The 16276-nt window shown below is 36.7% G+C and overlaps 1 protein-coding gene across 1 annotated transcript; it reads left to right on the top strand.

Moving 5' to 3' along the window:
- The first annotated feature begins 249 nt into the window (after positions 1 to 249).
- si:ch73-40i7.2 (FYN-binding protein 1) lies at positions 250 to 15730 on the top strand. The gene is made up of 16 exons (XM_035653608.1): positions 250 to 468; positions 4324 to 4948; positions 5746 to 5869; positions 6743 to 6801; positions 6965 to 7002; positions 7186 to 7217; positions 8706 to 8838; positions 11415 to 11421; positions 11507 to 11657; positions 11875 to 11891; positions 12217 to 12277; positions 12541 to 12583; positions 13291 to 13453; positions 14712 to 14745; positions 15127 to 15164; positions 15301 to 15730. The coding sequence occupies exons 1-16, from the start codon at positions 466 to 468 to the stop codon at positions 15336 to 15338; spliced, it is 1566 nt and encodes a 521-aa protein (XP_035509501.1). The 5' UTR covers positions 250 to 465; the 3' UTR covers positions 15339 to 15730.
- The last annotated feature ends 546 nt before the right edge of the window (positions 15731 to 16276 follow it).

Here is a 16276-nt window from a genome sequence, read left to right as displayed (position 1 = left end):
AATTTCCCCAATAGGGGATTAATGAAGTATATATCTTCTTCATATAGTTATATAGTTATGTCATTCTGTTTTGTTTCTTTCTCTGCTTCTTTTAACTTTTTAAAAACATGCTGCCAGAAAGACAAAAGAAACTTTCCTTCAAATGTCCTCATGCTGCCCCCTTTTTTGGAATAAAATACATACATACATTTTCAAACACATAATAGAAAAAATTTGAAAACTTACTGTTCAAGAAGGAATGAAACAAACTGGGTGGCAGCATGTTAATGTTTCTCTACTGTTTAACCCCACGTTATGTCACTGTCAGTCCCTGTTGCCCACGCTGAATTACAGAGCATTTCCTCATTTGCTGTTTAAGTTTAGTGTCATGTAGCTCTGTCTGTACAGCAGCATCAGCCTGGATACTGATTCACAGCTGGACATGAAGCACTTTACACATCACTAAAACCACCACTAAAGACAAATATGGTAAGAAATTGTTATTTACAATGTTATTTATAAGGTTTTTATTTTTAATAACTTATCAATGTGAGTGCTTACTAACTCCACCACAGCACCTTTCACACCTTTCTTCATGTGTTGGCTGTAAACGTCTGTCCATTTCCTCCTGACCATCAAGAAGTCTATGAATACCCCCGACTGTTTTATAAAGACCATCAGCAGATTTTAATGTTTCATTGTGGGTTAAACCTCAGTTTCCTTCTGTCATGTAACAAAGTACAGTTTTAATTTAAGACTTTTTAAGCTGGTTTAAAATCCTGCGATTGCATGATCTGACATTTCGAAACAACACAGCCTAACCTTCTGGTAAACCCCGTAAAATGTTGACGTGTTAAGCTGCAGTTGTTCCCTGCCGTTATTACATATATTTCCCAGTAAAAGGGGAAGTTGGTTTTGGATTTTGAAAAAAAAGAAATGTCTATGCTGCTGCTGATGAAAGAAAGCTCTATTACACACCGCTGTCACTGGTTAATGATTTACAGCATAATCATGTTATGTGTTACTTCAGCTGTTCTATCTTACTAATTCCTGCTGAATTAGACACTTTAACTGTGTTTTTATACTTGTTTATGTAGTAAAAGGTCAATCTAGTCTTTAAATTGTAAAGAATCCAGGTTTTTCTCCATAAGATGTAAAAAGACAACAAAAAGGCAACTGATTATTGTAATTTCAGCAGTTCAGTTTAAGCTAAAACAGTTAAACAATTAAATTTAAGTTAATCAACTACATCATATGTCACAGAGACTGGCTGGTGCCAAATATGTGATAAAACACTACCTGAATCAGAATCAGAAATACTTTATTGATCCCCAGGGGGAAATTTGTTACAGTTGTTCTTCTCACACAGTATTAAAGAATAGAAATAATACTTATATTACAATATCTAACACAATATATAGAACAGAAATGTATATATAGGTATAATACATATAAGTAAAAATAGAATAAAAAAAGGAAATAGAAATATAATAAGAACCTATATATTCAATCAAACAGGTTAGTGCAATTCAAAATGCTTCACAGTTGTCTGACAAGCAGAGCAGATTTCAACAGAATATCAATATCCCAGAAAATGTTTCACACAGCAGAAAATAAAAAGTACAGAATAAAGTAGAGAATAAGTAATCACTGTAATCAATCATATTTTCTGCCATATTTTATTTGACAGTCTTTCTTCAGTCCTTCAGTATAAGTTTTATCACTGAGTCGTAAATGTATCTGCAGCACACCTGCAGTCTGTCAGACTGCCAGACCATCTGCGATTATGTGTCAGCGCCAAAGGATGCGACACACAGTCACGCTCACGGTTTCTTGTGCAGACTGACAGGCTGGCTGAAAGTAGAGCCCCGTGTGTGCGAGTGCATTTTGTGGTGTGGACACAGAAAAAAAAAAAAGATTGTCTGTTTCCTTTCTTCCTTGTAATAAGAGAGACGACTGCGAGCACAGCTTGCAGCTTATTGGTGCAGGGGTTACAGCGGAGGGCGTCTCTATGGTAACGGCCGCAGGATGCTGGCTGAGGTACAGAGGTGTGTGGTTGTGAGCACTTCCTGCTCTTCTTCCCACCCTCTCTATTACGACTTTAGGCGTTCAAACAAAAAGATAGAGTGATTCTTTTTGTCATCATGTTTTCATTTTGTCCACATAACAGAGCACAAGACGTGTTCGTTCACATCAGAATTTGTTTTTATTCACATCACGTTTCATGTTCTTGCTTGTGACTCCACCTGTTATTGTGAACTAATGTGGCTATTTTGAAATGTTTCTGTCACTTCCCTCTTCTAGTTTGGTTTATTTGTGTTGGTGAGAATGACAACATCCCCATATAATGTTTACAGAGACACGTAAAAGCTTCAGTCATTGATGATATGATGACATGATAGCTGAAACACATGTTGACACTAACAATAGGAAATATTTTTACTCTTCGTCTTTATTTATTGTGGGAAGCTCTACTAAGAGCAGGGATCTCTGATCATGTTCACACCTGGAAGCTGCAGGCACAGTCTGATCTACCGGGCACTGAGCAGCTTCACTGGGGAAAACACTGCCGTTCACCTTCCAGACCTACCTCCACACTAAACATGTTTTTTTTTTTTAAATTAATTAATTTACACTCTCTGGCCACTTTATTAGGTACACATGTACAATTTATTGCAACAGCTCTGCCACAGCTTCCGAGAGGTGTTCATTTAAAATTATTACAATCTACATGAACAAACACGACCATCAGCAAGAAGATGAACTATTCTATGTAGTCATGTTAATGTCTGCCACCAGGTCAGATTCAATCAGTAGTGTTTCCCTTTGGTGGAAGCTCTTGTCCACAAGGGCTGCAAGAATCAACAGAAAACTGGAGTTTCATTAAGGGCTTTAACTATATGTAAAATAACTATATATAAAATATAATGTTTATTATTGAGATCATAGTTAGTGGTGAGTTTGCAAATGAGTTGAGGAAAAAATAGGAAACACCTCTCATTATAATGCAGAGCTGAACAATAAACTTTACTTCAAACTTTCTGAACATTATTATCTTTGCAAAGGTAGAATTCATGGCTGAGCTGTTGTGTTGCATTTGATTTTACCTAATAATAACTAACACTGGTCTTGTGCTTTTAGAGGACGTGGTGCAGTTTAGTGTGAGAAATCACACAGGAAATTACTTCTAAACATCCAGTTTAATACAGATAACGGTCCCGCCAAATGCAGATCATTCGTGTTGCAAAAGTAAAGTAAATGTCATTAAGATATTAAGTAATCAGAGTTACAAGGTACTTCACTGATGCATAGAAATACACATAAAATCCAGAATATCAAATCATGGCAGTATACCGAAGTCCTTCCTATAAAGTTGAGTTTATTTATATATTTCTTAGGGACTGAGTTTCCGTCTGTAGTCGGTGGCCAGGTGTAAACCTAGAGCCTAAAGTCAGTTTAAAATCAGTCGTAAGCTACGTTAACTACAGTAAAAGCAGAACACAGGAACAATAACAGCAGATCACCAAGTCATGTGACTGTTTTTATGAGCTTTGGTTTGCATGTTATTGTCAGGGTGACCCTAAACAACCAAAATACAAGGGATACAACAAAGACAACCTCCACATACAAAGAAAAACCTCTGGAGACGTAACTACCCTTTAAAAATCCAAAAATCAAAATCAGGAATCTCATTAACTGCTTCCACATTGTTACAACATCCTACTGTACGATGTTACAGCCCACATGGCCGTGGAGCCGTCTCTTCATTAAACTCTACACAGTGACAGTGTTTAGATACACAGATCTTATACGCTGAATGAGTACAGGCGCTGAACTTAGAAGTAAAAGTTGTTGGTCAGCGTCACTATAAAATGTGTTTCAGTTCTTTTTATTCAGTCAGCAGCTGCAGTTTTTAAAGCCACAGACTTAGCGAAGTAAAGACTCTCTAAATTTGGAAAAAGAGAGCACTAAGTTGAAGTATCGACTAGATTTGTTTTGGAAAGTAACTTAAACAGATAAGAAATAAGATTTCAGTGTATCATTAGTAATGATATATTTTTTATAATGATCGCAATCTCAGCCATGAGGATTTATAATTACTCATTGCTGCCTGCAGTTTTGCTCACTGCATGGGGTTAGAGGAGACTTATCAGTGCTGTGAAGATCAAAGCAACCAGGAAACTGTGTTGTTGCACGGTGCATTGTCACTTTGTAAAGATAGCAGAGGGTTTGACAAGCAGTGTGTGTTTGTGTGCGTGGGGGGTATGCCCTGCTGTGCTGCTAACTTCCTGCTTCAGAAACAGAGCTGCTGCAGTTGAGTTTGAGCTCCTGTGTTTTCATCAGGGGGAGAGCGTTGATGTCAAGGCTCTGAGGGCCAAGTTCAACAATAAGACCAGCACCTCGGACACCAGCAGCCGGGACAGCGGCTCCCCGAAATCTCCACGACCTGGGTTTGGGAGGGCAGTCCTGCCAGTGACCGAGAACAATCTGGCTCATCACAGACTGTCTCCTACGGTTCCTCCTCCTCCGATGGCTGGTCCAGGCCTGATGAGGATCCCGAGGGCCGAACCAATGGCAGCCCCAATCCCCCCCAGACCTGGTTCTTTCCCTCGACCGCCTCCCAATCATGGAGTCAAAACATCCATCCCGCCGGTAGACGCCACCAAGATAAAGCAGACCGGGGAGATGCTGCAGAACATGATGCTGCGGCACCAGAAGCCTCTAGGCATCAAACCATCCCTGAGTCCAGCTCTAGGTCAGTCCCCTGCACCAACTCCAGCCTCCGCCCCTCTACCATTTCGACCGCAACCCCGACAGAGGAGCGCAGAGGACGTGACCCCGCTGAGAAAGCCCCTACCCCCTGAAGGACCCCTGCCTTTGAAACCCAAACGGCCTCCCAATGTCAACCTGGAGCCATTTAAGAGGTTCAGCCGAGTACCTGCTCTTCCTGGTCCAAGAAAGCGGGACGGTAAGTCTCTCAGGCTTATTCACTCACAGATTTGTAATTATGTAGGACTCAACTAATAAAGGAAGACAATCTAGACATTCCTGCTGTCTAACTGGAATCTCTATGCTTATATTTCTCTGGCTTAATGTTTAGAAAAGGTTAACCCTAACTCTTCTGTTTAAAAATAACTAACCTGGCAAACAGTGACTGCATTTATAAAAGATGAATCAATATAGTACAAGGACAAACTAGTTAATTTCCTGCCCTGCTCATGTCTTCTATCTCAGAGTGAGGACAAACATAGGTGTTATTAGTATATTAATGATGGCCAAATTCCATTTAGCTGCTTCAGTTTCAGGGTCCATCCTTAATGTTAGTATTAGTACCACTTAAGCTTTTTCTGCTAAAATGTCTGCAGTGAAAAGGGCCAATGAGATGAGGCATGTTCCCATTATATATTTGATTTGTCTATGTCAAATGAATTCAAAGTAATAATGTATATTCAAAAAAATAAATTAAATTGGAAATTGGATGTCTTCTATAAAACATTAGTATTAATTGATTAAATTTCTTTTAAGTCTTGTGTCAAAGCATTACTTCAAACAAGCAATTAACCACAATGTGCTTCATCATTGTGTGGAAATGTGGTAATTACCAGCAGTAAAGCTCAAACAAATATGCCTATTGAAGAAAAAGCTAAAGTTTCAGCGTATTCATCATTAATTTTTGTTAACTGTCCATTTAACAGAGTAGGTGCAGGCTGGTTGTCTCTGCCTCATTTTGCCGTAAATGTATTCACATAAAGACGTTCTCTCTAGTTCTCCCAGCAGGTTCACCAGGTTTAGCAGGCAGAAAGATGTCTTTACCCTCAGTAATCAGTCCTCCGAAACCGCCACAACGATCCAACAAACCAAGCAGGCTTCCACGCCAAGTGGCCTCCGTGTGAGTATTTAGCTCGCTGACACAATGCTGGTGTTATTACAGCATATTACATCTATTTCACATCTTTAAATACACAATCAGCAATAATAAAGGCATTTGAGAATGTCACAATGAAATCAGATTCGTATTTCCAGCACATCTATCATCATACAGTTAACATGGCAGACAGGAAATAGTTTGAGGATTTACATTTATTTTGAATCAGCAACAATCATGAGCTGAATATATAAATGTAAAGCACTTTAAGGAGACTTTAACAAGTTTTTGAAAATAGTATGAAGAGCTCTTTTGCAGCGTTCAGGTGATATATGTCACTTAGCCATGATGTTACTGGTTTGAGACCAGAGACCTTCACCGCACGTCATCTCACTCTATATATATACGTATTTATAGTTACCTGAGACACTTTACTTTCAGCTATCTAATGAAGGTCATTACAAATAATCTTAGTTGGTAGAAACCAAAAACAGTTCTAAAAGAGAGTAAATGCTGGACTTACACAACTTCAGTGAATAATAATGTTGCTCTGTAACTGCTGGATGTGTAAATCAGTAACTGTTGGCCAACAAGTTGACCTTATTACCTTAAGGGTATTGATAGGTCAGCATATACCAACTACATATGTAACCAACTTGTTTTACCATATTTCAAATCTGTTATTTCTATTTCTAGTTCTAGTAACTTTACCATTTCAACAATTCAGAAGATAAAAGAGTAAAATGAAAGTAGACCAAAGGAGTCAGGTAGACACTGATATTTTTGGGTAAATGTAACACTGTCTCCTAATTACTAACGTACAACAGCATAATAGTATAATAGTTCTTCAGTAATAGTAATTGCTGAATAATTAACATGTTTGTTTACTGACTGCAGGGACTTTGATGATCAGGACCAGGACACCTATGATGACATTGCAAGCTTTGAGAAGAATGGTAACAATTGCAGCTTGTTTATTGGTGCATTTTGTTATTCTGACACATTTTAAGTAACTAAGTGAAGTGAGTTATGGCTTGTAATTTGTATCAAGCATTTGTTAGAGGATGGAAGACAGTGTTCTTATGTCTTTGTCTTTGTGTCTGTTTTGTGGATTCACAGAGTCCCTGAGTGACAACAGTTCACAGTGTATGGACGGGGTAAGAACAGAAAACTGAAACTAAAATTTAAATTACTGTAAAGTCAGAGTGCCACCCTTTTTAAGAATTCAAAACCAGGTGGCTCTTCTCATGATAATTTCATTTTCTCCCACTTTAATGTATTAATTTACTGTACAAGAATGTTTTTCTTTGCTCTTGCAAATAAAACCTTTTCTCTTGTAGGACGACGATGACGTGTATGAGGCTATTGATGAGTAAGTATGAACTTTCTGCCTCAAACATTAAACCATTGGGTCTGTATTATATGTAGAGGGCTAATAGTAGAAAGTGGCTGCAGCTGCATGAACATAATGTGTTTCTATTATTTCTTATACTGCTACTGTTATTTTTGCACCATTCTGCGGGTAAACCTGAAGCAGCTACTGTACGCCAACAACCATTACAGCAGCTACTACTACTAAAAAGTTTCCTCAATTACAGTTTTTGTTTGTTTGTTTGTTTGTTTGTTTGTTTGTTTGCATTTAACAGAAAGTGCTTAAAATTTATCCAAAATGTCTCTGTGAAGCATTAAGTGTGTAATGATATTTCTTTACAGTTATAAGTTGTGTGTGTGAATCAACATATTTCCTGTTAGAGCAGGATAGTGTGAAAAAACACGTGGGGTGGGGTGGGACTGTTGAACTGTGGGCAGATTGAAAGAAACTGAAAAAGTGAAAGGTGGTGAAGTTTATAGGCAACAGTTGGTACAACAGTTTACTGTGAGGTACGTAGGGCACTCATGTATCATTGGTGGATTTTTTTTTATTTAACTACTAATATGCACCATTTTACAGAGAGGCAAAGCAATGGATGAGCAATGTATGAGAAAATAACATGGATGGGAAGTTTGTCGTTGAGTTGGATGGATTCAATTTAGTACAAGATACAAAAACAAGTAACTGTAATCCATTACAGAAAAAAGACATATTCACATTACAGTTAACAGGAGTTTTTTTCTGAGTATAGGGCACATTGTTGATGCTAAAAATCTTTCCATTTTCCTTTTTTTCTGTTTCCATTTTCTTTTCAAAGGTTACATTGTTCTGTTGTCTTACACAATACATTTGCATAAATACTTCTTATTGATATTTCTTTTCTCTTGTTTTTATTTACATATTTGTTGTTGACATAATCCAAAAGTAACAGAAATCTATCAAGTTACATTACTTTTATGTTGTGATACTTGGATAACAAAACAATTCATTAGTAACTATACTGGATTACATCTTTAAAGTAACCCTCCCAACCCTGGACATTCATACTCGCAATGTAATTAAACCTACTGACTTTGGTGATCCTCTGAACGCCACAATGAGGTTCACATTTGCAGATTTGAGTAAAGCGTCTCAATTAATTTTGGTACACACATTTCTGTTCCACGTAAGGATGAATTGTAATGACATATATATAAAATGAATTTATATTTTTATTTATATATATATATATATATAACATTCTCATCAGCCTCAGCTGGACTTTGTGTGAAGTGCAAAATAGATAATATTCGTAAGCTAACTAAGATGTCGAACGTGGTGAACATTATACCTGCTAAACATCAGAACATTAACATTGTCAGCATTTAAGCATACTAATGTTACCATTTAGCTCAAAGCACAGCAATGCTAGAACCTTGTTATGCTGTGATGTGAAGAACTGTCTAAATAAGTGAAAAGTAATTTTTCATGTTAATTGTTCCTATAAAGGGACCAGGTGGAGGTAAACCGGGTAAATGCTGAGAAGATAAACAAAAAAGAAGCAAAGAGGCAACAGGAGCAGGAGAAGAAAGATCAGATGGAGCGTCAGAAAAAAGAAAATGAGTTGAGGAAGAACTTTCAGGTGAGGAACCAATAAAATGTGTATTATTCGATCACACGAACACAACAAGACCCGAGACACTTCAAGTTCTTACACGCGACAGCGGCCAGGGGTACCTCACTCATTCAGACACCACACACCGGCAGCAAGCCACTCGCCATGCACTCTGAACATTCCATTCTCCGAACACAGCTCTACAGAACGCTCTCTATAGGCAGCCAGCGCCGACTCAGTTTCGATCTTCATACGCAGGCCCCGCGCACCTTCTCTGCGGGGTTGCTTGTTTCCGACCGGCGAGGCGTCTTTTTTGGCTGTTGCACTCGCCGCACACGCTTGTTACATGTCTCAACCGGTCGCAGCCCACGCCGCGGCTGGCGCGTATGGAACAACCCAGCGACACCTTATGACACACATTGCAAAGTCTCTGCGAGAACCCGCACCCATGTAACAATCTGCCAACACAATGGCCCTTTCTCTATGTGGCTGCATTCTTCTGTTATCCTGAACATCATACCCCTTGCCAACTAAATTTACAGGACAGAAAATGAAGTTAGAGTTCACCCAAAAAAACAGAAATGAATGGATTCTAAAATGGGTGGTGTATGGCGGCACTCTAAGCACCAATGTTTTCCAAGAAATTGAAATTTCCAGTAATTGATCGGTTTTAACAATAACATGCGTGTTCCCCTTTCAATCTATTATGATTCGAGTTCAGACCAAGGAGTTATCAAACTAAAACTAAACTTGATTAAATAGACTAGAATTGTCCTTTTTTAATGTTTCGTAGGACTATCAATATTCTTTATCTGTTGCCTTTTAAACTTGTTCTTCAAGTGTCTGTTTAAAAAATATTAAGGCTGGATGACCCTTAAATGGTGTCATAATGACTAACTAAGATAATCTCTCTAATCTTGCAAATATGCAATTCCTGTTTCGTAAGGTGTGAATCTACTTGGAGGAAACATTTCCCTAAATCTTGTTTTCCTCACTGAAATTCTTTCCTCTATACTCAAGTTCTCTTTTTGTGGACCCTCCATCTACTTGTCTCTCCTGCTCCTGTTTGCATCTTTGCTTCTTTGTTTGTTAGCGTTCACACAGCATTTTACCCGTTTACCCACCATCACCTAGGGCCAGTTCTTACCAGGAACCCATTTAACATGGAAGAAATAACTTTTCACGTATTTGGACACAACGCAGCTTCCACACCATCCAGTGCTATGGGCACGCGGGTAAAGGAAAACAAGACAACTGGAACACTACTTTTGCCTTTCATATTGAGTTATTGATACTTTCAATGGTGACAAGCGAGTTTGTGGATTACAGGCTGGTGGTCCTGTGTAGCTCAGTGTAAATATCCAGCAGAATATAGAACAAAATATATGTGTGTTTGTGTGTGTTTGTGGTAGGCATAGGGTCGCACTATTTTTGTTACACTTGGCTTTGTTGGAAGAGTTAGGAAAACGTTGGCATATTTATAAGTTGGAATTTTTCTTGAATACTCGGCATTGTAATAATTGCATCATTATTATTAGGTCTGTGTGTGCTCTTGTACTAAGGACCAATTTTAGTTTATATCTTCAGATTGAAGACATTTTGTCTGCTACTTGCTTCCTCAAAGAGCTGTAGTCCTGCCAGGGCAATAATTGTATTATGTATATAAGATATGATGTATCATGTTACACAGATGATACTCAACTTTATCTGTGAAACCAAAACAATGGTGGTCTTATCTCTTTCAATCTCTCAACCTCTGTCTTATTGCATAATTCCTCCCGTGTTTGTTTAACCTTTCTAGTACTGTAAAATATGCAAGAACTTGCAGGACGCAAGATCTCCCAATAGAAGAAAATAGTAAACAGGTTGAAGATCATGAAGAATGCCATTAAGCAATGCTGAGTAGCATTTTCTCTACTGGGAAAGTGAGGCTGTGTAAAGTATTTACACATGTTTAAAGCTTGTTTAAAGTCACTCCAGTAGGCTAGCTGGCAATTTAGCATGACATTTGTGTTGCTATGGTTACTTTAAGTTATAATATCCTCCGCATTGATTTATGTGATAAAGCTGTCAACTGAAACTAAGAAATAAGTGCCTCATGTGCCAATGCTATAAAAGTATACTGTATATATAAATATTGTACTTTTTATGTATTGCACATTAGCTTGGCTTGGTGAACAACAAGTGTTTCAGATATATTACTGATTCAAAAAAGTGGGGACAAGCACATCAATATCTGGCTGTCTGATTACTTAACCATTTACTGAATTATATATGTTGATTGTTGTTGTAGACAAAAAAAAAGCTCAAGCTTCATTTGTATTATCACTAATCTGTAGCAGAGAACAACGTGGACAACATATATTTAAATCACATGATAAAAACTCAACACTATTTTAGTTTGATTGATCTAAACAGTGATACTGGTTCGTAGTAGATCTAATTCATAAGAATGAAACATCTTAAAAAAATAAGTAAAAATCTTGAGTAAAACCGTATTCTGTGACATATTTCATGACTACTTTCCTTTCCATTAACTTAGACACGAGAATTGAAAGTCAAGATAACTAAAAATTTAAATTATTTGATGTGGTTTTATATAGACACCCGGTAATAATATTGAATATCAGACTTTGTATTCAGTGTTTCTGTGTTGACTTACACACTGACCACTTGATGTTGTGTTACCTTGCAGACGGATACATCAGTAACACGTGTGTGGATATTGACTATGAGGCAGTGAAGCGCAAAGTTCTCCAGTCCAGAAAAACAGACTTATCATCGTTGCCTCCACCACCTCCAGACCCCCCACTGATGTTAAACATACAGTCAAATAACAGAGACAGGTGCAGTAGATCATGTTAATCCTGTACTGAACTTTTGTGATATTGTGAGAAAAATTTCTTTTCGACCAACTTTTCCTAAAGGTTTTAAAGTAATTTCTCAGTCATTAGTGACTCTGTAGTCCTACCTGTAAATTCATGTAATTGTTTTGTTGCATTGATTTTTCACTTTCACCCACGTCTGTTCCAACTAACATGTTGCGTTTCCTCTAATCTGCAGCATGCTTGAAGATGATGGTAAGTGACAACACAACATAAAGCATAAACATTACTGGCACATACCAGGTAAAATCTCAGTTTTTATTTAACTTTATCGTTGTTCAACATAAAGATTATTTGGTTTACGTTCTTCTTTTGTTGAAAGCAGAGGATTCACAACAGGGATCATGAGCATACACTAAATTCAAAATTAACATGAACAACTTTATTTTCCTTGAAATAACATGCATGAGTGTGTGTGTGTGTGGGAGTCATGTTGGTTCCACTTTATTCGTTTTTTTCTTAAGAAGATGAAAAGATTGTTTTAGTTTCAGTTTGACTGTACTTTTTGTTTTCTCTTTAGATGACTATGATGACGTGCAACCATTAACTGAGGATTTCCCCCCACCGCCGCCTGAAATCAGGTATCTATTCACAGCTTGCCCACTGAAAAGGAACAGGAAACAACAGTTTGACATATTGACAACTCAGTCCAACTCCATTATCAACGTCATGTAAAGCTTTATTCATGTAGATCTGATAAGTGACGAGACCAGATGAGGTAATGTTCAAATAGGAACATTACCTTATTAATTAATATTTTGTTAATCTGTGGAATAAAATGTGTTGGTGATAAATGCATACGTATGCTTTTTGATTAACTGTTCGTCATCATATCTTTTAACAGCATAGATCCCAAAGTGATGAAGGATCTTAAAAAGAAATTTAAGGTAAATAGTTTTCACACATTCACACCAGAATATTTGGTTTTAGTGGTAGATAAAGCAGAATGTCATCAGCATAGCAGTGAAAGGAAAATGTTCATATTCTATGTTTATTATTCATAGTTTTCAGTCACGTGAGCCTGGAGCCCTGGAGGGCAAAACAACAGCAAAACAGGCATTTGAATTATCTATTTATTTCAAGCCATGAATATTTATATCACCTCTCAAAAGAAGAAAAACACAGATATGTGAACAAACTGCAAGTTTGGGGCACTTGTGATCCATATACAGCACCTGCCGCAGTATTTCAGTCACTAAAAAACAGCAAAGTCCCTGCCAGAGCCCCAGTTTTGAGATGTTTACATCTCTCTTATGGAAAATGCCTCCCCTTACACTGCTGCCAGAGTGAAAGCATACAAAAGTACAGACTAGGAATGTCCCCAGATCGGTCTCTGTGCCAATTAAAACATTTTTTAAACTGATCAGTATCAGCTATGTTGAGCTTTATTGACCTGATTATTCTGTAGAAGCACAACCCAGTTCTGTCTCCTCGCCTGTTAGTACATCCAATCACACAAAAACTATCCAGCATTTACAAACTAGGTCTGTGTCGAAAATCACTACCTGTGATTTAGCTGGTAGGCAGCAGACTTGATGCATATAATATAAAATAAGAAATATAATAACTATATAATATAACTGTTGCTTCCCAGTATGAAGGGCCTCTCAGGGTGCTGCACACCATGATGGTGGATCCTAATAGCATCATAAAGAAGCCAGGAGGGAAGGATCTACACGTGACTCAGGGAGAAATCCTGGATGTGATCGAGCTCACCAACAGCAAGAAAGCTCTGTGTCGCAACCAGTTTGGAAAATGTATGTAACACCTCACTTCCTTCTTCCACTTCTTTGATTGTACTGTATGTTATTTATTTTTTGGCAGCATGTGACACATGAGCAGTTTGTCAAGCTGACTGACTTTGCAAGAAGAGTAAGAGTTGCTTGACATAGGGGTGTATGGGTCATCTGGTGTTTAGTGCGTGTACAGGGAGGTTATGAGTTTGTGTCCAGAAGTAGCCACATGTGCTGTCAGAGTGTCAATGAGTTAAACACACCGATTTACTACATGCCTGTTTCAAGAGTGATCAACTCCTCAAATAATTCAGAGCACACTGCTCCATTGAAGTACAAAAGTTAGAAAGCCATTATTGTCATTAATATGTGATTAACCCTACATGCATGCAGCTCTGTGAGGCTGCACAGTTATACTTTCAGCTAAATGCTAACATCAGTATTCTCACTATCAAAATTATTTCCAACTTGAATATTGGAGAAAAAATCACCTGATGCTGATGTTCTGCAGTTGTTGAGATATTTTTTAATAAAAACCAAAAATGTCAGCCTCATGGTGGCGCTATAAAAAGTCAGAGGATGACCAAAGACAACATAAGGCACTGAGCACAATGAATGTCTTTTGTGTCAATCCATGTAGTAGATATTAATCTTGAATATCTGTAACTTTTACTATTCACCCAGTTTTTAGATACTTAAATCTTGACCAAAGTGGTAATACGTAATGCCAGTAGCAAGGCTAAAAATATCACACACGTAAAAATGTGTTACCACTCATCAGTTTGGCGGTTGCACCTTTAACTACTCAATGAATAAACACTGTTTACAGATAATACTAAAGGAAACATGTATATGTATGGATTTGTGCTTATAGTTTCATCTCTGTGTGTGACTATTTGATCTAGAGGAAGAGAATTGATTCACATTGGTCTTGTTTTTAATCATAACGTTACATTATAACAGTAATAATATATTAGTAATAAATAATACTTGATCTCTGAAAGCCCAATCATGGCCTCACATATCAGTTATAAAAAATAATAAAGATATAAACAAAAATACTGTTTAATATAAGCTTTAATGTTTAGTTTTAATGCAGGAAACATTCAATGTCCTTTCAAGCAGCCAAAAATTACTTTTTTTCCAGCATGGAGAATTTACAATTATTGTTAGTTTTTGTCAGATGATAATAAAATAAACAATAATTAAAATAGCAACAGTTGTATTTCACTAATTAAATGGGACTGTTTTACATAAGTTTGTTTTGTCTCACCTCTCACAGTTGGTTATGTGTCCAGATCTCTTCTTCTTTCAATGTAAGTGAATCTTCATCAGTTTAATATGTGCCACCAGTAGCATTACCGTATTTTAGTCTCTTTATATTATAAACAAATAATGATTAATTTTTTTTTTTATTGGTATCATCTTTGACTTTTATTGTTTAATATAGATTGTTTTTAATTAATGAGTCATTTATGCACACAATTAGATAAAAATAATAATAATAAATTGATAGATAAATATATAATACATATACACGAGAACATAAAAATCTTCAGTTTTTATTAACAGATAAAGTTACATATTGTACTGGATGGACACATTTTATTCAAGACTAAACAAAGCGCTCATCTTTGCATTTCATTCGTGCTTGAATATAATGCTTTTTTTTGTTTAATATCCATCTTGCTTTGCAGGGAAGGAGACATTTATGACGATGTTGACTACGCAGGTGGTGAGTTATCTTTGGATCTTCCTGTTCTGTAATAAATGCCATGCAAACCTAGCTACTGCCACTTTCAATTTCAGCTGACATTGACTTTAAAATCTATATTTAAGTAAATGTTGTTTTTTTTCCTTTTGTATTTCAGACATCTACGACAACGACTCTCCACACACTGATTATTAAAACTTGTCAAACTAAGTCCACACGAACACACACGCAGACAAAAGAAACAAACTATATAAAAACTAAAAACCTTAAGCTGTTTAAAACTATATAACTATTTTTGCTTTATTTGACTCCACTAGTCCCAGTCAGTCCAGACTTTCTGTTGTAACTGACAGCGGTCTGGCTCACAAACAAACTAGCTTATATAAAACTAAAATGATATACGGTAGAAAGATACAGACTCACTCAGACTCAGACAACATTCATACTGAACATGCCCCGTGCATAATTTCATTCTTTGTCAAACTGCTTGTATAGAAAATGAATACACTATTACTGTAGCTTTTTGTTTTGCTCGACGTCTGAGATAATGTAAAATAAATGAATAAACTTGTTTTCTGGTAATTGTGTCTCAGTTTGAATTGACTCTTTTCTTTCTTTTTTTAATAAAAATGAAAATATCTTAACCACAGGAAGTGTTATGTAAAGTGGAGGAGGAACATGATGACCTGTGGAAATGAGGCAGAAAAAGTAGGTTTTTACTGGAAACAATGTAAATATATAGTGAGTTATTATATATTGACAGTTAAATTGTGATATAAATATGTGAAAATTCAAATGGGTGAGATGAGAAAATTAATTGTGATACTATTTTTAAACAGCAGAGGGCACCATCTCTTGACTTTGCTTGTTCAACATCCTACGTAAGTCGTATCGGTAGCCAGTAGTATCAAGGCTTCAGTTTCACCTTTACAAAGAATTGGAAATATGAAATGTTTTGAATAATGTACCTACAAATTTTTTAAAAAGTATTCTTTAATTTGATAAAGAATTTTTTATATATTTTTTGTCTGAGAAGTAAAGGAATAACTTGTCTTCAATCACATTTTGTTAAAAAAAAATTATATTGTGAACCAAGCATTGTGAATTGTATCAAATCATGAGTTACATCCCCA

The sequence above is a fragment of the Morone saxatilis genome, unplaced genomic scaffold (genome assembly GCF_004916995.1).
Source record: "Morone saxatilis isolate NCDOM2014 unplaced genomic scaffold, NCSU_SB_2.0 Contig12, whole genome shotgun sequence".
In the NCBI taxonomy this organism is placed as follows: domain Eukaryota; kingdom Metazoa; phylum Chordata; class Actinopteri; family Moronidae; genus Morone; species Morone saxatilis.
The sequence above is the reverse complement of the archived record's forward strand: the minus strand, read 5'-3'. Positions and strand labels throughout refer to the sequence as shown.

Excerpts from the sequence above, each read along its gene's own strand:
- si:ch73-40i7.2 (XM_035653608.1), top strand. Across the intron at positions 7,218-8,705 it reads GTGTATGAGGCTATTGATGA|GGACCAGGTGGAGGTAAACC; the intron begins GTAAGTATGAAC and ends GTTCCTATAAAG. Across the intron at positions 12,278-12,540 it reads CCACCGCCGCCTGAAATCAG|CATAGATCCCAAAGTGATGA; the intron begins GTATCTATTCAC and ends ATCTTTTAACAG.